Source organism: Phytophthora parasitica (assembly GCF_000247585.1).
Source record: "Phytophthora parasitica INRA-310 unplaced genomic scaffold supercont2.6, whole genome shotgun sequence".
Taxonomy (NCBI): domain Eukaryota; phylum Oomycota; class Peronosporomycetes; order Peronosporales; family Peronosporaceae; genus Phytophthora; species Phytophthora nicotianae.
Window position 1 is genome coordinate 1,733,560 of NW_008648992.1, and position 23,686 is coordinate 1,757,245.

General features: G+C 48.1%; 12 protein-coding genes across 22 annotated transcripts; 8 read left to right on the forward strand and 4 right to left on the reverse strand.

Moving 5' to 3' along the window:
- Positions 1–18: 18 nt before the first annotated feature.
- Positions 19–1,365, forward strand: PPTG_04251 (40S ribosomal protein S15). Its single transcript, XM_008898135.1, has 2 exons — positions 19–479; positions 722–1,365. The coding sequence occupies exons 1-2, from the start codon at positions 39–41 to the stop codon at positions 833–835; spliced, it is 555 nt and encodes a 184-aa protein (XP_008896383.1). The 5' UTR covers positions 19–38; the 3' UTR covers positions 836–1,365.
- On the reverse strand, positions 1,330–6,999 carry PPTG_04252 (hypothetical protein; the record flags this gene model as incomplete). Its single annotated transcript, XM_008898136.1, has 5 exons — positions 1,330–1,615; positions 1,688–1,795; positions 1,861–2,584; positions 2,643–2,846; positions 2,917–6,999. 5 exons carry the CDS (start codon positions 6,997–6,999, stop codon positions 1,386–1,388), a joined length of 5,349 nt encoding a protein of 1,782 aa, XP_008896384.1. The 3' UTR covers positions 1,330–1,385.
- Positions 7,000–7,012: 13 nt separating this feature from the next.
- Positions 7,013–8,088, reverse strand: PPTG_04253 (hypothetical protein). The gene has a single exon (XM_008898137.1). The coding sequence runs from the start codon at positions 7,689–7,691 to the stop codon at positions 7,272–7,274; it is 420 nt and encodes a 139-aa protein (XP_008896385.1). The 5' UTR covers positions 7,692–8,088; the 3' UTR covers positions 7,013–7,271.
- Positions 8,089–8,518: 430 nt separating this feature from the next.
- PPTG_04254 (hypothetical protein) lies at positions 8,519–9,648 on the forward strand. Its single transcript, XM_008898138.1, has one exon. The coding sequence runs from the start codon at positions 8,546–8,548 to the stop codon at positions 9,530–9,532; it is 987 nt and encodes a 328-aa protein (XP_008896386.1). The 5' UTR covers positions 8,519–8,545; the 3' UTR covers positions 9,533–9,648.
- Positions 9,617–11,770, forward strand: PPTG_04255 (hypothetical protein). 10 transcript variants are annotated; one of them, XM_008898147.1, is made up of 9 exons: positions 9,617–9,807; positions 9,864–9,926; positions 9,988–10,028; positions 10,095–10,176; positions 10,235–10,356; positions 10,426–10,561; positions 10,633–10,875; positions 10,934–11,221; positions 11,297–11,770. In XM_008898147.1, exons 1-9 carry the CDS (start codon positions 9,664–9,666, stop codon positions 11,687–11,689), a joined length of 1,512 nt encoding a protein of 503 aa, XP_008896395.1. In that variant the 5' UTR covers positions 9,617–9,663; the 3' UTR covers positions 11,690–11,770. The 10 variants fall into 10 exon arrangements, with proteins under 10 accessions (XP_008896395.1, XP_008896394.1, XP_008896393.1 ...); XM_008898146.1 differs by having other exon boundaries at positions 9,617–9,926; XM_008898145.1 differs by having other exon boundaries at positions 9,864–10,028.
- A 15-nt stretch (positions 11,771–11,785) lies between these two features.
- PPTG_04256 lies at positions 11,786–14,055 on the forward strand. 2 transcript variants are annotated; one of them, XM_008898149.1, is made up of 9 exons: positions 11,786–12,028; positions 12,101–12,163; positions 12,241–12,281; positions 12,345–12,426; positions 12,494–12,615; positions 12,681–12,816; positions 12,885–13,127; positions 13,196–13,483; positions 13,546–14,055. In XM_008898149.1, the coding sequence occupies exons 1-9, from the start codon at positions 11,876–11,878 to the stop codon at positions 13,963–13,965; spliced, it is 1,548 nt and encodes a 515-aa protein (XP_008896397.1). In that variant the 5' UTR covers positions 11,786–11,875; the 3' UTR covers positions 13,966–14,055. The 2 variants fall into 2 exon arrangements, with proteins under 2 accessions (XP_008896397.1, XP_008896398.1); XM_008898150.1 differs by having other exon boundaries at positions 12,101–12,281.
- Positions 14,056–14,147: 92 nt separating this feature from the next.
- Positions 14,148–16,195, forward strand: PPTG_04257 (hypothetical protein; the record flags this gene model as incomplete). Its single annotated transcript, XM_008898151.1, has 9 exons — positions 14,148–14,294; positions 14,358–14,420; positions 14,492–14,532; positions 14,594–14,675; positions 14,735–14,856; positions 14,913–15,048; positions 15,112–15,354; positions 15,416–15,703; positions 15,773–16,195. 9 exons carry the CDS (start codon positions 14,148–14,150, stop codon positions 16,193–16,195), a joined length of 1,545 nt encoding a protein of 514 aa, XP_008896399.1.
- A 111-nt stretch (positions 16,196–16,306) lies between these two features.
- PPTG_04258 (hypothetical protein) lies at positions 16,307–17,052 on the reverse strand. Its single transcript, XM_008898152.1, has one exon. It carries the CDS (start codon positions 17,004–17,006, stop codon positions 16,464–16,466), a length of 543 nt encoding a protein of 180 aa, XP_008896400.1. The 5' UTR covers positions 17,007–17,052; the 3' UTR covers positions 16,307–16,463.
- Positions 17,053–17,712: 660 nt separating this feature from the next.
- Positions 17,713–18,855, forward strand: PPTG_04259 (hypothetical protein; the record flags this gene model as incomplete). The annotated part of the gene is made up of 1 exon (XM_008898153.1): positions 17,713–18,855. One exon carries the CDS (start codon positions 17,713–17,715, stop codon positions 18,853–18,855), a length of 1,143 nt encoding a protein of 380 aa, XP_008896401.1.
- On the reverse strand, positions 18,845–20,628 carry PPTG_04260 (hypothetical protein). Its single transcript, XM_008898154.1, has one exon. The coding sequence runs from the start codon at positions 20,511–20,513 to the stop codon at positions 18,990–18,992; it is 1,524 nt and encodes a 507-aa protein (XP_008896402.1). The 5' UTR covers positions 20,514–20,628; the 3' UTR covers positions 18,845–18,989.
- Positions 20,629–20,718: 90 nt separating this feature from the next.
- PPTG_04261 (hypothetical protein) lies at positions 20,719–22,459 on the forward strand. Its single transcript, XM_008898155.1, has one exon. It carries the CDS (start codon positions 20,843–20,845, stop codon positions 22,331–22,333), a length of 1,491 nt encoding a protein of 496 aa, XP_008896403.1. The 5' UTR covers positions 20,719–20,842; the 3' UTR covers positions 22,334–22,459.
- Positions 22,460–22,722: 263 nt separating this feature from the next.
- Positions 22,723–23,621, forward strand: PPTG_04262 (ubiquitin-fold modifier 1; the record flags this gene model as incomplete). Its single annotated transcript, XM_008898156.1, has 5 exons — positions 22,723–22,760; positions 23,148–23,207; positions 23,276–23,333; positions 23,411–23,450; positions 23,512–23,621. 5 exons carry the CDS (start codon positions 22,723–22,725, stop codon positions 23,619–23,621), a joined length of 306 nt encoding a protein of 101 aa, XP_008896404.1.
- Between the last annotated feature and the right edge of the window lie 65 nt (positions 23,622–23,686).

Consider the following 23,686-nt stretch of genomic DNA (forward strand, 5'->3'; position numbering starts at 1 on the left):
TTACGCATTAGGCGTAAAATCTCCCACATTTTCAGCCAATGGTAAGGCGATTGGCTGTGCGCCAGTCGATAAGCACGTCGTTGGAAGCAGCGCCTCACCTTGCCACACTGGTATTACTGGAAACAATGGCTGACCAATCCGTGGAGGAGAAGAACCTTGAGCTCGCTGCCCTGCGCAAGAAGCGCACGTTCCGCAAGTTCAGCTACCGTGGTGTGGACCTGGACAAGCTCCTCGACCTGAACCATGAGGAGCTCATGGAGCTGGTGAACGCTCGTGCTCGCCGTCGCTTCTCGCGCGGCCTCAAGCGTAAGCCGATGGCTCTGATCAAGCGTCTTCGCAAGGCCAAGGCTGCTGCCAAGCCCATGGAGCGCCCCGAGGGCATCAAGACCCACCTGCGTAACATGATCATCGTCCCCGAGATGATCGGCTCGGTGGTCGGCGTGTACAACGGCAAGGAGTTCAACGGCATTGAAATCAAGGTATGTCTCCAGAACTGTTCGCGGCTCTCGGGGGGTGCGTGGCTTATTACCCGAAGAGTGGTGGAAACTGGTCTGTCATATTTGATAGTACCGAAAGTCCACCCGGCTGCCACCCCCTCCGACGTTCTGTGTATGGGGCGACCCAGGGAGCTTTCATATTTTATAATTTGTAATGACCCTGTCGATTTGACGGGAATATGAATTGTGGCGGACTAACGTCTTTTATTTGTGCTTTGTGACAGCCCGAGATGATCGGCCACTACCTGGGTGAGTTCGCCATCTCTTACAAGCCGGTGACCCACGGTCGCCCCGGTATCGGCGCCACGAACTCGTCGCGTTTCATCCCGCTTAAGTAAGCTGTTTGAAAGGTGCACTGCAAGGCAGGTGAACGTCATATTTGATATGCTGTTTTCCCTGCTGCTCCCTTTGGGGTTGAGCCATTGTAATACACTCTTCTAACTTGGGAGTGCCTTCCCAGAAGATAATGTGTGGGTGTGAGTTTACTTCTGTCTTCTCTGTCTTACGCAGACCTGGAGCTTGGACTGGAATCGGGTGCAAAGGGACGGAGGCCAGTGAAGCAAAACTCGCAATATCCAACGATTCGATGGTGGACAACAATCTCTCTGATATTTGCACGTCAGTCTGAGGCTTTTCCGTCCAAGAACTCAGTACCAGTCCAAGCTTCCAGGTAAAGCTCCTGTGAGCCCTTTGCATGTAGTGTATAGTAGCTTGTCTGTTTGCCGATGATGACCAGTTCTCTCCTGATCAAGGTTGATGAAAACTTTTTATAATTCCAATTGATCCTACTGAAGGCAAACAGACAAGCGCAGCAATAGCCAGGAAGATTAGAGTCGAATCAATACATTATCCTTTGAATATGTTGGTCTACTTTACATTGCGTTCTGGTTATCGTCTCTCGCTGCTGCGTCTACCTTGCTGTTGTAGTTTAGTGGAGAGGTAAGGAATCGTAGTTTCCGGGTAGCTGGGATAGCGTTTCTGGTTGCCGAATGTCACCACATATCCGGAAAAGCTCCTGCCAGCATTGTTGCTAGCGTCGTTGCTGCTGGAAGGGATAGAACTAGCTGGCAGCACGTTTTCTAGCGAATCTGCAGACGAAGGCTGCATGTTGAAACCTGCTGTAAAGACATCAAACAATTTGTTAACCAGGTTCTGAGTTTGTGTATCATAGCGAATATTATAAAGTATACCTCTTCTCATCGTCGCTGCAGGACTCCGACCGACAGCTTGGGACGACACAATGCCAACAGGGAGCTTCGTTTCGCCAAATTTGCCACTCACCTGAAGAGAAGGAGAAACTAAACTGTCTGGTTAGTAAAAAAAAAAAACACTGAAAAATTCGATGGAAAACATCCATACTCACCACTTTGCTGATCATAATGTACGCTTGTTATCCGTCTTCGTATGCCGCCGCCAGCGTACAATTGATCATTCCCTGATCCACCGACGCTTTTGGATAGATTCGCACCGAATACTGACGCCACTGTGGCTGTGGATGCAGACGGTAAGCTCGATGCTGGATTGATGGCACCAACTTGCCAACTGGATTGACTTCCTAACGAATTGTGTCGATAGGAATTGAGTGACAGTGAACGGGTAGTCGTATTGGATGACCCAACCGTGATCGAGAGATCTACTTCATGTTCTGGTAGTGGGAATGTCGGCGCCAAGACCGGCATTTGTCCATGTGAAAATAGCGGACTATTTGTCTTTCGAAGGTGTGAACCGGTTAACACTTCGATAGGTTGAGGAATACCAACAGAAGATGAGCCTTTAGTCGGAATACTCGATGGAGTCAACACAAGTTGAGTCGGATATACTGGACGGTTCTCCATCCCCCTCTCAGATGCAGTCGCTGAAGCTGCAGCAGCTGCAAAAAGCATCTCGATCCGTTCTTTCTCGTCGCTGTAAACGTCTTTACCGTCTAATGTCTTGAGCGAGTTGAGTTTATACAACACATGCTGTCGATACAGGTGCTTCTTGGTCAAAGGGTTGTTGACCATCCTCAGGTTCACCATCGAAGGCAGCGAGGCAAGCTTCTCCACTTCCTCTAAATCGATGAGTCGATTGTTGGATAACTCCAGAGTCTGCAAGTAAAACGTTTTGTTAGTCAATCCTGGAATTAAAAACATGAGGGGCACTTACCTCTAAGCTAATCATGTTGTTGAAATTCGACAGTGACTTAAGACCATTGTCTTCTAGGTTCAGGGACTTAACGTGCCGTAATGCGAGAGTCGAATGTGGATCTAGTTGTCGTATGCGATTCTTATCCAGACGGATATCCACTAGCTCCGTGTTGCAGTCTAACCCTGCAAAGTATAGGATTGCGTTACCTTGCAGGTGAAGTACCTACAACATAACAAGTAAAAATCAGTTTAGACGCGTTTCGATCCCATTGATTCTGCACATCACAATTCACCTTTAAAGAGTCTAAAAACTGCAGCCCCAGTGTCGTCATATCCGTGATCAAATTGTAAGCAAGATGCAATTGTTCGAGATGGAGACAAGCTAAGATTCCTTTCCCCCCACCATCGCACGAATCTGGCATTGTATAATCCGATGACGAGCTGGACGACACGAGTCTCTCGATCTTGTTACGATTAAGATTGAGAATTCGCAGTCTGGGTAGCACCTCAAGACCCGAAATATCACTGATCTGGTTGTTTTCGAGGTTAATCTCGCGCAAATTAGAGAAAATATCTCCCGAAATCCGCCCGATCTCTCGTAGTCGACACGATGAGACGTCCATGTCAAAAATTCGACCAAACTGACTTTCTGCTGATCCAGTGGGCGTCACACAGCCACCGCCTCCACATTTCTCCAGAATGAGCTCAAACGTTAACTTTCCGCTGTATTTTTGCTTCGCGTTGCTTTGATCTTGCGTCGAAACACTTACACCGTCTAACACCTTAACACGTCTGAGGTAGAAAACAGTATAAAGACGATAATCCGATAGACGCGTTATTTCGTTGCCGGACAAGTCGAGAATCGTTAGTTTGGGTAGAGATTTCAGGTGTTGGATCTCCTTTAAATTCTCGATTTGGTTGTTGGCTAAGTAAAGTTCCATCAGCTTTAACGCCGACCCCAGACCTCTTAAACTGGAGATCTGGTTCTCTTCTAATGACAGCTGGATAAGGTTCTCCAGTGAGTCCAGGTGCTGAATGACGGACAACTTATTGCGACCAAGATGTAGTTTTTTTAAAAATGAAAGCTGGCCCAGGTTCTCGATCTGCTTGATCTCATTGTCGTCCAAATAGAGCTCTTCAAGTCTCGTACACGCCTGTAAACCGTCAATACGTTTAATAGCGTTGTCCGAAAAAGACGCTACGCGTAGATTTACAGCCTTTGACAGACCCTCAATTGACCCCAGTAATTCATGATTTAGAACAAGTTCTTCCACTGAACTCCATTCCGCTATTATATCCCCGTCATTGTTGGATTCCGGATGGTCTATTGACTGCGAATTAGGTGCTTCGATGGAAGATAACGGAGCATTACAACGCGTTTTTTGGCAGTGAAGCACCCAAACTTTTGACGCGGAAAGCTTGGTTATCAATCGTTGAGCAGTGAGTATTTCTTCTTGAGATACCGATTGTTGATCAAGTTGAGCGAGTTGCGGTAAATATTGAAGCACGTGAAATCTGTAGCGCTTGGACTCGCAAATCCCGTTCTTTCGAAGGTCTAACTGCTTGAGGGAAAGTTTTCCTAGTGCTTGTCCAATGAGCTTCACATCGTCAAAAGACCGGATCAAGTTGTGTGTTACTTCTAGATTTTCTAGATCGCGCAGATTCTGCAGATGTTCCAAATGTGTAATTTGGTTGTAAGACAAGTCCAATGTGATCAATTTTGAGAGACTTTCAAGGTTACCCGTTCCTTGGATCTTGTTGTAACTTAGCACCAGAACTTCGAGATGATCGTTCAAATACGACAAATCTGGAACCGCTTCTAGTTCACATCCAAGCAAGCTTAGATATTTAATGCGATTAGTAGAAGACCGAACTGATACAGAAGATGTCGCTTCAATTCCAGATAACAGGGGTTCCATTTGAAGCAAGCGCACGATACTTTCATCTGTACTGGAATATACGCTGTTCTCAGACGATTGTGGACTTGGGGAGCGGCGGATACGGTATTTCCGCTCAAAAGTGTCAACTTGATTGGAAACCACACCAAGATTAACAATATCTTCGTCATTGTCGTGGATAATTCTTGGCGATTTAGTTGGTCGAAGCTCTGGCGAAACATTACTTACCGATGATCCAGGGACATCATTATTGAAAACATACTGATACTCCACAAAGTACTCGGGAAGAACCAACGCACCATCAAACACGTAGTACACCTTCTGCTTGTTTACTGCCCCATCAGTTGTTGTCGCAGTACCTCCATGTATTACTTGTAGGCTTTGAATTCCAGTAACATCTTTTTCCTTACCGGACCCAGAGGCTTTTGCGAGCGTGACATCCACATTGCTGATACATTTCGTGTATCCCGGGAATACTTTTGCAACGAGTAGAACTCCACTGGGTAGATCCCATTCACCAGATGCAACAAGCTGCATTGCTCTCTTCATGTCTTGGGTCAAATTTAACTGACTTGCTTGAGTATCGCCGTTGCCTTGTACTTGTTGGCCCTTAGAAATAAGAGTAGCAGTGATTCGTGATGTATCCAGTAGTGCAACTGAGTTGGAAAGCTTGATTGCAGCGCCAAAATCGGTTGGACTAACTCCCGAAAACCCACAAAATCCATTCTCTGCGATGAACAATTGCTCGGAATCTACAGGACTGCGCATTAATTGGTCATCAAGCGACATTGACTGAGCGTAGAATAAATATTCCATTGAAGTTTCTAGTGTTGAACTGGGAGACTGACCTTGTTCTTGCTGAACATTTCGCTCACTTGTATTTTCACTATCTCGTTCCCCTTCCACGTCATTATTGGGCACTGTCACTCCCTTCTTCGATACATTATCCTTTACTTTCTTATCTGGAGCTACGAGCACTTCTTCCATTCGAGCTTGAAAGCGATTTCGTAAAAATCGGTTATTGATTCTTGTAACTCGATTAATTCGAATATCATTGATACCGAATTTTTGCAAGTCTGGTAGATATAATCGAGAACGAACGAGCTCTACGCAAGATCCAAACCAAGCGTCAGTAGGTTTCCCATCCTCAAGTCGAATATTGCCTCCAGTCTCCAACTCCAGCATCAAACGCGCAATATTCATCTCAGATGTGCATCTTAGACTAATTCTCAGACGGTCAAAATCTTGATCCATGCGATACACCGCAGTGTACCGATCTCGGAGACAAGAGTTTATACATTCCAGCTTCTTCTCCAATTTGTCTATCATATCTTGCGATACTGTTTCATTCTTCTCGATCAAGAAACGCTCGATCTCTTTCTTCTGCCGCACCAAAGCTGCCACACTCGTTTCCATGTGATGTTCAGCCTGGTTCCGGATATTCTCGGCATGTCGGACTCGACTATGTACGTCGCGTTTTATAGTCTTGATCCGCATGTTGTAGTACATTTTTTTCTTGATCATAGTTGCTTCAGCGATCTGTTTGTTGCGCGCAGATAGCTCGACAGTATCGAGAAAATTCAAGCGAGGAAGCTGACACATCAAGTACGTTTGATAATTGCACAATCGACACACTGGATTGTCGCCAAAGTGAGGATCACTAAGTATAAGAACAGTAAGTTGGTCCAGATTCATGAGCGATAGTAACCCTTTGAAACTCGATAACTTGTTGTCTGAAAGGTTCAGCTCTGTGAGATTCACGCAGCAATTTAGCGCTGTATCGATACGATCAATACGATTCCGACAAGCCCAAAGTTGAGTCAATTTTGTCAGTCTCCACAGACCATCGAGCCTCTCTAACTGGTTCTGATTCACCCATAGCGTCTCCAAGTTCACAAGCAAGTCCAGATTTTCCAGCCGTCGAATTTTGTTGGCACTCAAATTCAGTTGCTTCAATTTCGTACAATTTGTCAGATTTGCAATTTTTGTCAACCCACATTCTGTAACACACAACTTTTCCAAATTTCTGCAGTGTTCGACTCCTTCAAGTTCGCAGATTGTGGGCTGGTTGATGATCGAGAGCTCTTTCAACGCTGGAAAGTACATGACGCTCTTCATAGACGTCCAGAAACCCAGAAACATGTCCAATGAGGTCACCATTTCGCAATTTCGTGCAAATTGCGGAGCTGAGAGTCCATTTTCCCTACATAACAATTCGAGGTCGGGCGACGTTGTACAAATCTGCACTTTCTCCTGTTGCTGGGCCGATAGAGTCTCTCCAGTGTTTGTCAATGCGTCACTTTGCACTGCATTTTCAGGCAAAGTTTCTCCATCGGAACTTGTAGTAGAAGCATGTGGACTACCTGGAATGTTGCGCGAGAACTGTTTGCTAGAAGGTCGACGGGTCTTGGCTGACGGCTGACGCGGAGGAGGAGCTGCAATCGGGGGCAACGAGCTGGAATCGGCAGCTCCCGACATGGTGGCCAGTGTCCTTCAAATGGCCTGACGGTTATTCAGCGACGTATTTTTGACTTTAACTTCAACGTAAAGGTCGAGTTCGGGAACGCACCACCATGTAAGACGAATCGAATGAAACAATACTTAGCTAGGACTCAATTTTGGATGTCATCATGCCGCCTACAAGACAAATCCGTCGCCCTGACCCTCACCATTAGCGTCGGGGTTGGCGTTGGCATTGCCATTCTCACTGTTACTATCACCGCGAGAGCTCGTATCTTTCTTGCGTTTTTTCATGACCACCTCGACGGCGTGTGAGAGACCGATGCCGGTGCCTGTCCGCCCGGGTTGCTGGCCTGTAATGTGTCGATCAGGTCTTTCTGCACGTCGATCATTTCGCCCATCTTGCTTACCAGCTCCTGGAAGCGCTGGTCCATCAGCGCGATAAACTGCATCAACAGCACGCACGTTGGGTCAACGGTATCCCCGGAGGAGCTCTCTATCGCGGCTATCGGGCGCTTGGTGCCGCTGACTTGCTCGCTCGACAGCGAAGTCGGCGCAGACGCCGGCGCAATGGACGTAATATTTATAGTTCTGGGTGGTGCACTCGTACTAGTAGCAACATTTTCATTCCTGACGGCGCATGTGACTTCGTCTTCTAGATTCGAGGACAACGGGGCCTTCTGTTTGCACCTGCCTCGCTTGCGCCCCATCGATATCCTCGTGTGCAGCAACAGCAGGATACACGGTCTCCACACAGGAAATACCGTCCATAGCCGTCGTTGTAGACATCACCGGCGGTGTCTCCGGAGCTGTAGCAACCGCGGAAACAAGCTCAGACTTCACGGTGCCGCGAGCATTATCCTCCCTCGCCACTTCGTACTGCCGCCGATGTTCCACCGAGTACACCTCGCCATCCTTCAAGTACGCCCTTGAACTTTTGAGTGCGCATGGGCTTGTTGCAATTCGGGAACGTGTAGATGGGACCGTTCTTGTGCTTGTTGCCTACCATCGTCGTCGTCCTCAAAGGCGGCAAGTCGGCAGCATTGGCAATATTAATTTTGGCGGCTAGTCTAGCCCCAATAAATAGGCAGCGCAAAATCAATTATTGAAACAATACATCGGGAATTTAAATTTTAATCTTACTTTATTTCGAAAATTAATATTTAACTTTTCTGCTTTCATTAAAATATTTATTGTTTACACTTTACAAAAGTTAACACAACTCCAAGTTCAGACAGAATCTTGACTTACAAGTTAAGACGGCAAAAAAAGTACTTTGTATCGAAAAAGTGCGCATTGGTTTCGGCCCGCTTTTGATCTTTTTTATGGGTGGGGAAATAAGCTATGAGCATTTTTTCTGAAAAAAAGTTCTTGCCTTGACTGCTCAAAGATCAAAAGTGGTCCGAAACCATTGCGAACTTTTTCGATACAAAGTACTTTTTATTTAGTATGCCAAAAAGAGAGTTTACGAAAGCAAAAATGACAGTAATTTAAAGTTTTGTGGAAGTACATGGCAAAAATTTAATTTACGTAAAGTAAAATCTCTTTGAACGCTTACTTGACTATGACGCTGACCGACCAAGTGCTCAAGCGCATTCCGCACGACGTATCGGCCGAGCAGATCGTGGCTGCGGTGTGCTATGCCGTCGCTATACTGCTGCTAGCCACTCTGACCGTCATCTACTTCCTCTACGGCTTCTTTACAGTCTTCAGCGTAATCTTCTTGCTGCTACTTCTAATTCTCCGCTGGGTTTATTTAAACGCAGTGGGGGTGCTGGGCTGGACAAGCCCTTGGGTACGCAACTCGGACGTGGTGATCGAGTCCTTATCCAGCAACCCACAACAGAAAGGGACACTGCGTGTTGTCTGCATCTCGGACACACACGCCAAGCACCGCAATCTCCGGGACATCCCAGAGGGGGACGTGTTGCTACACTGTGGAGATTTTACGAACCGCGGAACCCACGACGAGATCCGCGACTTCAATGACTGGCTGGGCACGTTACCCCACCGACATAAAGTGGTGATTGCAGGCAACCACGATGTCTGTATGGACGCAGTCGAGTACGACCAGCATTGGAACAAGGCATTCCGTCATAAAGTATACAACGACCCCAGTCTTTCCAGAGCACTGCTAACTAACTGCACGTACTTGGAGAACCGCTCTACTGTCATTAATGGAGTGAAGATTTACGGATCTCCCATGACTCCACCGATCCCTGGACGAGCAGGGGCGTTCAATGTGGCTCGAGGGTTTGCGGACCAGCAACATTGGACCAAAGTCCCGGCCGATGTCGATGTGCTAGTGACGCATGGACCACCTCATGGAATTTTAGACACAACGTTTACTGGATTGCACGTGGGTAGCGAGACACTGTTGAAGGAGACGATGTCGAGGATCCGACCTAGTTTCCACATCTTTGGACATATCCATGAAGCGTACGGAGCTACTCGAGTGGGGAAGACTGTGTTCGTGAATGCAGCGAGTAGTACGCTGCTAACGAAGCCTCGTCATGCGCCTGTAGTGCTAGATATCCCAGTCAAATGTTAAGCCATGGATTGTTCTTGTTATCCTGTGTTTTCGTGATTATTGGACGCTGTAGGATCGTGTGGATACTGTATCCATAATCCGAAAACATGCATCTGGACATTCTGGCGACTACCAGTATTTAATCCGTCGAGATGGAGAGAAATAGCGCTGATATGATCAAACCTACACAGAAGCGAGGCATGTCGTGCAAATTCATTGCGATAGTCGGGCTTCAGTTTCTGGCTCAAGCCTCGTTCGGCTTCATGAGCCCCATCCTTACAATTGTCACGACGGAGGTATTTGACGACAGCTGGATAGTTGTCAATAAACGTACAATAACTCTAGGTTCTAGTACTATGCCAGACATTATCGCGATGGCTTGCCTATCGACTGTGGAGCCAACCCGCATAAACAGGTACGGACACAACCTGATCGAATTTTTAAAACCTGCTTCAGACCGTTTAAGCTGTTACTAGGCGTGTATTGATGGATCAAGGCAGGCTGCGTGGCTATCGAGGTACATTGAAAAACCTTACGCTCAAACTACTTGGTGTACTAGCTTATTATGGCATTTTTATGGCAGCATTTACTTGGCAGTCGGATCTGTGCTCAGCTTTTTCCTGTCTCCAATGCTTGGGCAAGCTTCAGATATCTATGGACGCAAGGTTGGTTAACGGAAAAAAGTTTGTATTGACGGTTTGTTAACTCCGTATCTTGCTACAGCGCTTTCTTGTCTTGAGCCAAATTGCGAGAGTTGGCTTGCCATTCTCCGTCGCATATTTTATGCAGGCTCAAGGATCCATTATTCCTTATTTCGTGTTGAGGCTGATAGACAATGCTTTTGAGTATGAAGACTTCTTGCTCATTCTGTCTAACAGGCATTGTTGTAACCTTTTTTGTGTTTTCTTTTCCAGGACGGGTGGTGTCATAAACGCTGCAGCCACCGACATCGTCTCTCCTGACTATCGTGCGACTGCGTTTGGCTTACTTTCAGCCAGTGTCGTTGTCGGCTATTGTTCCAGTGCTTTCGTTGCTCCATTCTTCTCTCGCGTTAGTACATTGCTTATTGTTACCTCAACGACATAATTCTTAAGTTCTAACTCTGACTTGTGATACTGAAGGACGTTATCCTTCAAATTACTGCCGGTATCTTCATACTTCGCGTCGCCTGGGCAATGGTGATTGTTCCAGAGACATTACCTGCCCGAACGTACAAGAGCAATTCTCGGTGGACAATTGAGAACCCGTTCAGCTCCATCTCCATCCTATTTCGCAGCAAATTGTTCATCACCCTAGCGATTTTAATCGCGTTGACGAGTGTTGTTTCAGAAGGCACCTTCCAGATTCAAACATTCTACCTGAATGTACGTCCTCATGGATTTTCTTATCCTCTTTTTTATTGATGCATTTCTGCTTTTACAGACTGTTGTGGGGTTCGACATGACGGATTTCGGCAATTTGATGCTGTTTAACGGCGTTTTAGCAGTTATAGGGCAGGGCCTGCTACTCGATCCGCTGGTGAAGTGTGTTCAAGAGCAAGGGGTGATCATTATGGCTCAGATCGGGAGCTTTTTGAGTACACTCGGGATTGTGGGCACGGCATTTTACCCGCACAAGTGGCTGGTATACATGTTGAGTGTACCAGATTGCGTCAGTCAGCTGTCGTTCCCAGCCATTTCGGCGCTGATGTCGTTCTCTACCCCAGAAGAGGTTCGTTAGATCATTTTCATCATCCGAATTCACAGACCGTTAATACTATATTTTCGTTTTGTGACCTCGTTACAGGAGCAAGGACGCTTACAAGGTGCAATTTATGCTGCTCAGTCGATCTTCGCAGCCATCGGTCCAGTCGTTTTCTCTCTGCTGTACACCGCCATGACAAAGAAATCGCAATGGTCCCAAGCGTTCCCGTTCGTGATCGCTTCGGTCATTTATCTTGTCGGGGTCGGCTTGGCTTTCTCGCTGAAAGTTGTAGGAGACTCGATTCCAAGCGACACTGCATCAACAGCCTCTTCGAACGATGAAGACAACGACAACTGCGAACCGGAGATGGAAGAAGGTGGAAAGATCGATCAAATCATTTCTGCGAGCAACACAGCGGAGGAAGACGAGCAATCCCTCACACAACCATTGCTGGGAACTAGGCTGACTTCAACACGCTACTTTACGGAAGTGTAAGAATTATTCGTAAGCTGCTCACAAACACAAACAAAACGGAATTATTCGTAAAATAGTCCGTTTTCTAGGGTTTTGAAGTTCGTTGATTGTGTATGTTTTCGATGTTCGTAAATGATTGGATGATTAGTTGAAGAAATCCCATAATCATCCTCTGCGAATATCAGCGTAGAGAATCTCCATTTAGAGATGGAGAACACTACGACCAGCGCCACGACGCCCTGCAAGCCCCAGCGGAGACGCGGTATCTCGTGCAAGTTCAGTGCTATCGTGGGGCTCCAGTTTCTAACCGAAGCGGCGTTCGGCTTTATGAGTCCCATCATCTACATCCTCATGACCGAGGTCTGTAGATTTGGCACATTCGTCTCTATAATTTTGCTGTGCAGAGTGCTAATTCTTGTGCATTCTTAACAGTACTTTGCCAGACTATACCGAGGTGGACTGGCAATTGACTGCGGCGCGAACCCACACGATGAGGTGCGAAGGACCAATGCCGTTTTTTATTTACAGTTACAGAGATGCTTCTACTGTATTTATTATTTATTGTTATGTAGGCGTGTGTCGACGGATCGCGGCAAGCTGCTTGGCTATCGAGGTAATTCTCTTTGGTTTGAAGCTGTGGATTATATGAAGTTCTAAGGATTGTGGATTTGCAAAGTCTGTTCTCAGCTATGGGATCTGTTTGCAACTTCATCCTTGCACCAATGCTGGGCCAAGCTTCAGATGTCTATGGACGCAAGGTTCGTTTCCGAAGAATCTGTTGCGTGCAAAATACTAACTTCATTTTTTTTTATTATGCATATCTAGCCATTTCTCGTACTGAGCCAGCTGGCAAGGGTGTGCACGCCATTCTCCGTCATGTACTTCATGCAACCTGACGGCTCTATTACTCCATACTTCGTTTTGAGGCTGATCGACTATGGCTTCGGGTAAGCTGCAGCTATAATCACTGACAGTGATTTATTTTTTCTTAACTATCATCGTTTTATTACAGGACGGCTGGTGTCATGAGTGCCTCAGTCGCTGATATTGTCGTGCCTGAAAACCGAGCAGCGGCCTTTGGCATTCTTTTTGCCAGCCAGTCTGTTGGTTATTGTATGACTGCCTTCATCGCGCCGTTCTTCTCTCGAGTGAGTAATTTGTATTTTATTTAGTAAAGATCACGCTATCCTTGCTAACGTGAAGTTACCGGCCATAGGACCACATCTTGCAGATTGCCGCTGGCCTCTTCGTATCACGAGTCATTTGGGCACTGGTGATCTTGCCTGAAACACTACCCGTTCGAACGACTTTGAACAAGACGCGATGGGTCATGGAGAGCCCCATCAGCTCAATTTCAATCCTCTTTCGCAACCAATTATTCATGCGGTTGACGTGTTTGATCGCACTTACGAGCTTTGTCATGAGCGGAACGTTCCAGATCCAGTCGTTTTATCTGAATGTAAGTCACTGTAGAATCAACGCTATTACTGTGTAACTATCTGACTTAACCCGTTTTGGTATGTACAGACGATTGTGGGATTCAACGTGAAGGATTTCGGTAATCTGATGCTGCTGGGAGGTGTGCTATCGCTATTGGGACAAGGTCTACTACTTAAGCCGCTGGTGGGCTGTTTCAAGGAGAAAGGAGTTATTATCATCGCAATGATTGCTACCTTCGTGAGAACAGTTGGCTTTGCCGGAACTGCGTTCTATCCAGACAAATGGGTAGTCTACGCGTCGAGTGTACCGGGAAGCCTTGGCGATCTGTCATTCCCAGCAATTTCAGCTCTCAAATCTATTAACGTGTCCGAAAAGGTAAGCGATGTGGACCATTTTCTTGCCTGAAAGTCGAAAACTAACCATATTTTAACTTCTAGGAACAAGGACGTCTGCAAGGTGCTATCTACGGTGCTCGGTCGGTACTTGATGCGCTCGGCCCCATAATCTTTTCTTCGCTGTACGCTGCGATGACTCGAGAGTCTCTTTGGTCCCAGGCGCTTCCGTTCGTGGTCGCGTCTTTCATCTACTTTGTGGGAATCGGCGTTGCTCTGTCACTTCCAGTTGGCAAAACTTCTTCATCAAGTAAAATCGCCGCAGCCCCAGAACCGTTGCCGTCTCCAACCTGCGGTGAATCACCGTCTTCATCTGCTTTCTACTTCGAAACCGATGACGACGATGTCGAGACGGAGGAAGACGATGAAATTGCCTATGCGGGCGGTACGATCCTTGACGATGACCAATTTCTAGCCGAACCTTTGCTTGGAAAGAGTTCAAGCACAACACATACTGCAGTGTAAGCCGACCTGTATCTAGATTCTAGTTTCTAAATTCTAGATGTTGAAATGACCACCGGAAATGTAAGAATAAAATTTGCTCTAATTCTTGGATTTTGTAAAATTTCACTGATCGAGCATAACGGTTTAGACAGGTTTTCAAAATGACTTTCGTTCTCAGGTATTCCATCAGTATCTGACCAGTGATGGAGAGCGACAGGAGCACCACGACTCGCAAGCCGCAGCGGAAACAGAGCGTCACCTGCTCTGTAAGTGCAATTGTCGGGCTTCAAGTTTTGTCTGCCGCAGGATTCGGTATCATGAGCCCAGTATTATCGATTGTTATGACGGAGGTGGGCAGGGCTCAACGTGTCATGAAGCGATCACATTTTGTAATAACAGCATAATATCTGCAGTATTTTGCCAGACTGTATCGGGATGGCTTACCTATTGACTGCGGAGCCGATCCGCACGACGAGGTGCTGTAAATTATAGCTCTGGCCTTCGACTTTTTGGGTTTGATTTACCAACTTTTTTCTCATGTCGATAGGCATGCGTTGCTGGTTCGCGCCAGGCTGCTTGGCTGTCGAGGTATCTACTTCACAATAAGCTATGATTTGGATTAATTACTGATCTTAACTTATTTTATTAGTATTTTCTCGGCTGGAGGATGTGTGGGAAGCCTGATTCTGTCGCCGATGCTAGGTCAAGCTTCGGATATCTATGGACGCAAGGTTCGTCTCGGCCACATTTGATGTTGGAGTGGAGAGTGCAACGACTGATATATATCTAGCCTTTTCTAGTGCTGAACCAGATCTTAAGACTGGGTGTGCCGTTCTCGGTCATGTACTTCATGCAGCCAGATGGCTCCATTACGCCGTATTTCGTGCTGAGGCTGGTCGACTCGGGCTTTGGGTAAGCTAAATATTCCGATCCGTGCTTAAATATGAATTAATTTTGCTATGGCTCAGAGTGGCTGGTGTCATGAGTGCTGCTGTCGCGGATGTAGTCGCTCCTGAGGATCGTGCTGCTGCGTTCGGGGTTCTCTTTGCGAGTCTCTCTGTAGGCTTTTGCATTAGCGCTTTCGCTGCGCCATTCTTTTCAAGGGTAATGTTTATATCGGCGCTGTATCTATTCATTCGCAATTCTAACAAATTCATTTATTTGTAGGAACACATTCTCCAGATCGCGGCTGCTCTCTTTGTACTTCGTGTCGTATGGGCAGTTTTCCTTTTACCCGAGACGCTCCCGATTCGAACACACACGAGTAAAACCCGATGGGTAGTGGAGAACCCAGTCAGCTCTATGGCTATTCTCTTCCGAGACCAATTGTTTATGCGGTTAACCTGCTTGATCGCGCTGACTGCTTTTGTCATGAACGGAGTTTTCCAGATCCAATCTTTTTTCCTCAATGTAAGTTTCTTCTTACTGTACCAACAATCGTAAAACTAACCATTAATGTTTTGATCCGTAGACTATTGTAGGGTTTGACGTGAAAGATTTCGGTAACCTAATGCTTGTTGGTGGCATCTTAGCGTTACTCGGACAGGTTTTACTACTGAAACCTTTAGTGAGCTGCGTCAAAGAGAAAGGAGTGATTGTCATCGCTCTAGTTGCCAGTACGATAGGCACATGTGGTTTTGTCGCCATCGCCTATTACCCCCGCAAGTGGCTGGTGTATGCATTAACCATCGTCGGCTGCATCAGTGATCTCTCCTTTCCAGCTATTTCGGCGCTCAAGTCAATCAATGCGTCGGAAAAGGTTCGTCTAAGATTTGTTTTGCAGAAAAGAAATGTTTCCTGATTCTAACCAATTTTTTTTTAATTTTAGGAGCAAGGGCGTTTGCAAGGCGCAATTTATGGTGCGCGGTCGATTTTTGAAGCGCTCGGGCCCGTGATCTTCTCCTCGCTGTATGCTTCTATGACACGTCAATCTGTCTGGTCTCAAGCGCTTCCGTTTGCGGTGGCATCGATCATTTATTTTATTGGAATCGGAGTGGCGATATCGTTGCCCGCTGGAAAAAACCCTCTACCTAGCAAAAACGTTGCAAATTCGGCTCCTTTGTTGTCGCCAACGTATGGAGAGTCACTGATGTCCATGTACTTCGAGACTGATGACGACGATGATGAACTAGAAGACGATGACTATGATCGAGTGGCTTATGCAACGAAAGCGAATATGGACGATGAAGATTTTCTTGCTGAGCCACTGCTCAATACAGCTGCAGCGAAACATGTGCACTTTAATGTCTGAGTGTGTGGAACGATGTATCATCCTGGGGACATTTACCCCCTCTGCATTTTGAGTTTGCAAGGAATGCGAAATTACGTTCAACTTCTCGGTTGCCCAGATTTTTTTTTCTTATGGATATTTTATTAAGGTGAACGCTGACATTGTTTTAGTACGGCTTGTGGAAACTATTCAGAACAATTTTTGATTCCTGGAAGTTAATGGACGTACGTACACTACATCTGCTTTTACTAACGACTTATGATTTTCTTGTATCCCCCTTGTATTAAAGTCACGCGAAGATCTGTCGGTGAGGTGGTGGTGGACTCGGAAGGTTTGTCGGCACTCCATCAGTGTTGGGGTCTTGGAAGAAGAGCGTCCCGGAGACGAGGCACGAGCCTTCTGGTAACTTCTTAGCACAAGCTTGGACGAATCTGTCCATCTCGATCTGTCCCATTCTCCTGGAGAGACGATTCGACTGCACGGGCGTCAATGGCGACAAAATGGTCCCGCGATAGTCACCGGACTCAGCGAGGTATGCCATTGTATCTTGGACGAAACCTTGCGTTGTGAGGCTTCCAAGAGGCTCTGTCAGCCATTGCGACGGCTGTAGATCCGGCTGCTCGACTGGAATGACAGTGTTAGCAGCGTTGACGAAGGCAGCGAGCAGAGCGGGGTCCCAGGTCAGCATAATGCCGTGAAAATGTGATTCCGTAGCAGCTTCCTGCGCGGTGACGAAGTCGGCAGAGGCTCGTGGTGCCATTTGGCAGTTGCTTTGGTTGGTTGGTGACAAATTGAGAAGTGATCGAGTTGAAGTGACTTGCGGGAAGACCATACGATGGCATCAAGCGCAAAAAATGACACGCTCCAGTCACTTTGGATCTGCTACATGTAGCAGCTGCAGTGATCGACTGTAGATCTGGCGGCGGTGGTGTAGCGCAGTTCAAACGCACTCGAAAGCAAGTCGGATCCCGTTGCGTGTTCATCGAACCAGCGAGTCGACCACTTTGACGCACGCCACGAGAGGAGCTCCTCTATGGCAGTCTGGGGGACCAAAGCTCATCTCTCGTCCTCTTGTTAAAAATATTGCCAGCATTCCTGGAGGATGCATTCTGGAGAACCTCGACAGCTCACTCGATGATATAGTCCATATCAAATGCCAGCTAACTTCGTGTCAAAGCTACCAAGCAGCATCAGTGACATAGCGCGAAGTTGAAGTGATCGAATAAGAGGAAGGAACTAGAGTTGAACTGCGACCACACCGAAACTACAATAGACTCGTCTTCCGGTGTCCTCACATTGCAATGACCCCAGTTGTGATTCTAACGCGGGAACTCGCTCGCACGCCAGCGCGGCTCCACGACTCGGGTCATCATGTCCAATCCGCGGACGCCTCCATGAACATGTCGATCATCCTTGGCCTGCTTTCTCCACTTCAACATCAATAACTTTATTTCATCACGATTGGTACACTCTCGGTACATTCAAGCGGATACCACTTCAGGTTCCTTAGATACCAGCATTCATTCCCCTCCTTCTCCATGTCGCGCCTCACCAAGCTCCTGGCTACTCAAGGCAAGTCAAGCGTCCGCGAGCTGGACGCTATAGACCTGCACACGCATGTGTATCTTCCGCGCTACATGGACCTATTACGCGCTCGAACCGACGTCCCAATGGTGCGTCCCGGCATCGGCGGAGAACGTTTAATCATCCTCCCGGCTGAGCAGCAGCAAATGGAGCAGCAAAGCTCGACAACCCCCGGTATCAGCGCTGGTCGCCCCATCGGAAAAGAATACTGGGACGTGGCCAACAAGATCCAGTACATGGATCGCCACGGTATCCGCACGTCTGTGCTGAGTCTCGCTAATCCGTGGCTCGATTTCTTGCCTTTAAACGAGCAGATTCAACAGGCGACACTACTAAATAACGACATGGAGACGCTGTGTCAAGACTCCGATGGTCGGTTCCTCGCCTTTGGAGTGGTTCCCCAGGACTTCTCAACAGCAGTGATGGAGATACAACGCGTGGCTAGTGAACTACCCCACGTCCGCGGTGTGATCTTAAGCACTGCCGGACTCAACGGCAAAGGGCTGGATGACCCAGAGATGCTCGAATTCTACCGAGCTGTTGATCGTGCAGGCCTCACGATCTTCCTACACCCTCATTATGGAGTGGGCAATGAACACTACGGCAAGTACGGCCATGCGTTGTTTCTAGCCTTAGGCTTCACGTTCGAGACGACGGTGGCGGTATCGCAGCTTGTGCTGTCAGGGCTGTTGGATAAAGTACCGGATACATTGAGACTTCTGTTGGCTCATTCGGGAGGAACTCTACCATTTTTGGCGGGGAGACTGGATAGTTGTGTGGAGCATGACGCTGCTACTGCGCAGAAGCTAAAGCACGCACCGAGTGTGTATCTGAAGAGGTTTTACTACGATGCTGTGGCGTATCATGAGCCAGCGCTGCAGTGTCTGATTGACTTCGTTGGGTGGGACAAGATCGTCTTTGGAACGGATCACCCGTTCTTCCCTCCTGCTAAGGATAAGGAGTCTTTAGAAAGCGAGGATCTGAGCGAGTTAGACTGGCGATCGACGCTGTCGAACTACGAAATCATGGCCAACATGAACAAGGACATGCAGAGTGCTATACTACGTGAGAACGCCAAGAAGTTGATGGACATCTAAGAAGAAACGGAGACGCAGTTTAATGAGTAATGAACATACGCGGGTTACGTATCTACACCCTAACCGGTACTCTAATCATTAGAGTATGGGCAAGTTAGAGTTAGAGTCTAAATCTGCTGGACTTTGAGTTGCTATCAGAAGTTCTCGTTTTTCAAGAACTTTTTGAGCATTTCGAGCGCCACTGCCGGTTGGTCCATAGGCACCATGTGACCAGAGTTGAACACCTTGAGGAACGTGAACTGGTTGAACGACCTCACTACTCCTGCGTTAGTTCCACTCGCTGTGATAAACGAGGTCTCGGGTGCAGCATTAAATCCATCTCGGCCCTTCCACTGCAGTGCAAGAGTCCAAGCCTCGTTTCCGTACCAATTGCAAACGAGATCAGCGTCGCCAGCGTAAATGAGGACGCGTACGCCGTCGTCCAACAGATCTGCCACGTACGAGTTGAATGGCTTGGCAGGGTCAGCTGTCTTTAAGAAGGCTTCATAGATCTTCGAGTTGCACTCTTGCCACGCGCCTACTCGGTTTGAATCCACTCCAAGCGCTTCACGTACGTTAGGCGCATCTAGATACTTGGAGACATACGAGATATCATAGCACTCGGTGTCGTCACCGTCGTTTTTGCAAGGCAGACGGATATCATACGGGTTACGACCAGCCTTTAACATCGGATTAAACAGCTTTTCCATACAGAAATCCTCTCCGGCACCACACGCTGTCACGTTCTGTGGACACTGCTCCAATAGAGAGATACAAACCGGTACTGCTGCTTTCATCTCGTCGAGTTGAGCCACATCTACTAGCGAAATATTATACGCGTTGTGAATAGCCATATCGATGTAGTGTGGCATCTGAATAGAAGCTTGCGTAAGGCCATTGCCGATAGCAATACCCTGTAGATTGATATGCTTCGATATGTTAGCGTTCAATTTGTTTTTCTGCCACAGATAGTGTGCAGCTACAGGAACGTAGTGGCCACCGTAGCTCTCCCCAGTGATGTAGAAGTCGCGACCAGCAAGCTCCGGGTGCTTCTCGAAGAAACCTTGCAAGAAGTAGTAGATGTTCTCGCCCACATTGTCTTCACTGTTATCAGCGTCACGTTCATCGCCGTACGTGAAGCCAACCGTCGTCGGTTGGTCCAGCCACACTACGTTGCTCTCGTTTGTCCACGAGTATGGGTTGCGTTTTGTAGACAGATCCGGTAGCACGTGACACGGTCCGTTCTCAGTGAGTAGTGCCATCATACTGGAGCACCCAGGTCCTCCCGTGAGCCAAAGCACAAGCGGGTCAGTGCTTGGTTGGCTGCGTGATTCAAAGTACCAGTAGAAGTAGTGGTCGTCGACCTTGTTGGGCAGTTTGATGTATCCCGAGTCTTGCGTCGTAAGTCCGCAAAATACTTCACTGTTTGCCGTCATGTTCGCCGGTACACCTTGCGTCGCCGCATGAATCTGTACCTGCTGTGCAGTGTCGTCACTCTCTCCATTGTCGACGAGAGGTTCAGCGACGTACATGACCATGAGACTGATAGCACATAGCGCCAAGATGAAGACACCGCCGCGCTTGAGGTCTCGCTTACGCGCTTCTTCGCGTCTCCAGATGCGCAAATTGTACTGCAGGGACGTCGAGCGCAGTCTCAACGGAGTCGACTCGGACGCCATGCCGTCTTCAGGTCCGTCTTGCAGTGAGTAAAGTGAGTTGGAACGACCAGCGCGAGTTGTCGCGTCGTAGGAAAGGCAGACGAACGTAGTGCGAGAGATATGAGCAAGTGTCCACTTGAAATGGACACTTTTTGGCGCGCTTTTGATTGGCAATCGCAGCTGCGTTGCAGTCAAATACGGACAAATTACTTTCACTCACTATGGTCTGAAAACCGTTACCAATCTGAGTTTGGAGGGAGGATACTTTCTTGTCCGGCGCCGTTGACACACTCATCACTCTTGGTTTTGCGCGCGCTTAAGTGTAAGTGATTGGGAAATATCGAGCACTAATGGCGTCCGAGACGACTCCGTTGACGTTAAGCCCCAGTGTGCAGCGGTATGCGCAGCAGGAGGCTCGGAATCGTAACGTCCGTCGCGCATTGATCGCTGTGGTGTCGCTCATTGGCGTCTGCCTGTTGGTGGTGTACGTTGGAGAACCACTGTTTTTCAAGAAGAAGAAGGTCGACTCCGTACCTGAAGGTGTTCCCGTCACAACAGGGGCTGGAAGTCATGAGTCCTTCTGCGGTCTCACGACGCAAGATTCGGGATACATCAAACTGCCCAACAAGGTCGACGACCACTACTTCTACTGGTACTTTGAATCACGTAGCCAACCAAGCACTGACCCGCTTGTGCTTTGGCTCACGGGAGGACCTGGGTGCTCCAGTATGATGGCACTACTCACTGAGAACGGACCGTGTCACGTGCTACCGGATCTGTCTACAAAACGCAACCCATACTCGTGGACAAACGAGAGCAACGTAGTGTGGCTGGACCAACCGACGACGGTTGGCTTCACGTACGGCGATGAACGTGACGCTGATAACAGTGAGGACAATGTGGGCGAGAACATCTACTACTTCTTGCAAGGTTTCTTCGAGAAGCACCCGGAGCTTGCTGGTCGCGACTTCTACATCACTGGGGAGAGCTACGGTGGCCACTACGTTCCTGTAGCTGCACACTACGTCTGGCAGCAGAACAAACTGAACGTTGATACGTCGAAACACATTAACCTGAAGGGAATCGCTATCGGCAACGGCATCACACAGGCTTCTATCCAGCTGCCTCACTACATCGACATGGCGGAGAAGAACGCGTACGACATCCCCCTCGTCGACGCTGCTCAGCTGGAAGAAATGAAGGCCGACGCACCTGTTTGTCGTGCGATCCTCGACCAATGTCCGCAGAATACTACTGCATGCTTTGACGGAACTGCATATTGCACGGAGAAGCTGTTCCTTCCGCTTTTATCAGCCAACCGGAACCCGTACGATATCCGCATGCCGTGCACCAGAATGGACGACCCGACCAAGTGCTACGATATGTCGTATGTCTCCAAGTACCTGGATGCTCCTAATGTCCGTGAATCTCTGGGCGTCGACTCGAAGCGTGTCGGTAAGTGGCAAGAGTGCAACATGGACGTGAACGTGGCGTTCTACATGACGGCAGACATGGCCAAGCCGTTCCACACGTACGTGGCCGATCTATTGAACGACGACCTGCGTGTCCTCATCTACGCTGGTGACGCCGACTTGATGTGCAACTGGTACGGTAACCAGGCGTGGACGTTGGCTCTCGACTGGAAGGGTAAGGAGGGATTCAACGCTGCACCTGAGACTGCCTACATCACGGCCGACGGGACGAACGGCGGCGTCGTGCGCTCTTTCAACAACCAGTTCACGTTCCTCAAGGTGTTCAACTCGGGTCACATGGTGCCGCAGGACCAACCCGCTATTGCACTCGACATGCTCAACAAGTTCCTCAACAAGCAAGCGTTCTAAGCACGATAGGGAGCCAAACGTCACCATGCTTTTCCGTAGCGGCAAAAAAAATAATAAGAACACGCACTTGATGTTCAGTTAGTCACTTTTGTCTCGGTTCAGAAATTACAAAGTCGCTTGAACTGGTCGCTTAACGGATTCACGAGAGGTTGAAGACCTAGTTTCGCGTCTCGACAAGCGGGGATTGTGTCGCGGCCATTTCCGGAAACGCCGTTTGTCATGGGCGTTGCGAACGAGAGCACTCCACTGCGCACGCACGACCGTCACCTGCACCGATACAACCGCAAGAAACATGAAGACGGAAATCGACGTATACGCAGACTCATCCTCTGGCTGTCGGCCGCGTTGACGCTGGCGATCATCATCCATGCCATGCGGAAACCTGGCGCATGGAGACTGCGAAATGCTCAATCATCGGGCTGACACCGTTACCATTACACCGGAACAGCATCAACATCGCAAGTCTCGCAGCGACGAAAACATAATCTCCAGAGGATCAACCCCCACAACTATCATCAAATAATCGCGATTAATCCCCCCTATTCAGCAAGCTTCGAAGCCTAGACTGCGCTGTATTATTTTTATTTTATACATACAAATTGTATGTATTGTATGATACAATAACACCTGTGCAAGTCTAAGTTGAAGAGCCTTCAATATGTATGCGATAGTACAGTGCCTATCTATTAGCATCTATCGCGACTCGCTCCCTTTCATTCTCGTTTCGTACCAGTCTCCATAATGTACGTGGCGTCTCTCTGCCTCTCTTCGTTGTCGCCGTAGTCGCCTGACGCTGCTGTTTGCGCGTGTATAGGGCCGCCAAAGTCACGTTCAAGGTTACACTCACGTCGGACCCCAAGCTGCCGTACCGAGTGTACGCCGCCTTCTCCTGCTCTCCACTTTCCTCGCCTTCTAAATCTTTGTCCATTGCTTTTATCGCAGCGTGAATGTGCCGGAGCAAGCCCCGTTCACGGCCGTGCTCAAATACGTTGCGGAGGAGGTAAAATTCCAAACAAAATGCTGCAATAATGGCCTTCATCGCTGCGGTATTGACAGAGTTATATGTCCTTGATTCAGTTCCACGTGCCGGCAGCTACCAGCGCCATCATCACCAATGGTATAGAGAAATTAGAGAAGCTGGATCAAGCGTAAATAGACTGACGAGGCTGTTACTGTAGATGGCATTGGCATCAACCCTTCGCAGAGTGCCGGCAACGTGTTCCTGAAGCACGGCTCCGAGCTGCGTCTGATTCCTCGCGACCGCGTCGGAGGCTGCAGCTCATGTTGAAGACTTTACAGTAGGACACGCAGGACTGCCTCCGTTGCATGTGAAGAAAATGTCTAATACACAGG

Excerpts from the sequence above, each read along its gene's own strand:
- PPTG_04251 (XM_008898135.1), top strand. The coding sequence starts at position 39 with ATGGTAAGGCGATTGGCTGTGCGCCAGTCGATAAGCACGTCGTTGGAA. Across the intron at positions 480-721 it reads TCAACGGCATTGAAATCAAG|CCCGAGATGATCGGCCACTA; the intron begins GTATGTCTCCAG and ends GCTTTGTGACAG.
- PPTG_04253 (XM_008898137.1), bottom strand. The coding sequence starts at position 7,691 with ATGGGGCGCAAGCGAGGCAGGTGCAAACAGAAGGCCCCGTTGTCCTCG.
- PPTG_04254 (XM_008898138.1), top strand. The coding sequence starts at position 8,546 with ATGACGCTGACCGACCAAGTGCTCAAGCGCATTCCGCACGACGTATCG.
- PPTG_04255 (XM_008898139.1), top strand. The coding sequence starts at position 9,664 with ATGGAGAGAAATAGCGCTGATATGATCAAACCTACACAGAAGCGAGGC. Across the intron at positions 10,876-10,933 it reads TTCAAACATTCTACCTGAAT|ACTGTTGTGGGGTTCGACAT; the intron begins GTACGTCCTCAT and ends CTGCTTTTACAG. Across the intron at positions 11,222-11,296 it reads CGTTCTCTACCCCAGAAGAG|GAGCAAGGACGCTTACAAGG; the intron begins GTTCGTTAGATC and ends ACCTCGTTACAG.
- PPTG_04256 (XM_008898149.1), top strand. The coding sequence starts at position 11,876 with ATGGAGAACACTACGACCAGCGCCACGACGCCCTGCAAGCCCCAGCGG. Across the intron at positions 12,029-12,100 it reads TCTACATCCTCATGACCGAG|TACTTTGCCAGACTATACCG; the intron begins GTCTGTAGATTT and ends CATTCTTAACAG. Across the intron at positions 13,128-13,195 it reads TCCAGTCGTTTTATCTGAAT|ACGATTGTGGGATTCAACGT; the intron begins GTAAGTCACTGT and ends TGGTATGTACAG.
- PPTG_04258 (XM_008898152.1), bottom strand. The coding sequence starts at position 17,006 with ATGGTCTTCCCGCAAGTCACTTCAACTCGATCACTTCTCAATTTGTCA.
- PPTG_04260 (XM_008898154.1), bottom strand. The coding sequence starts at position 20,513 with ATGGCGTCCGAGTCGACTCCGTTGAGACTGCGCTCGACGTCCCTGCAG.
- PPTG_04261 (XM_008898155.1), top strand. The coding sequence starts at position 20,843 with ATGGCGTCCGAGACGACTCCGTTGACGTTAAGCCCCAGTGTGCAGCGG.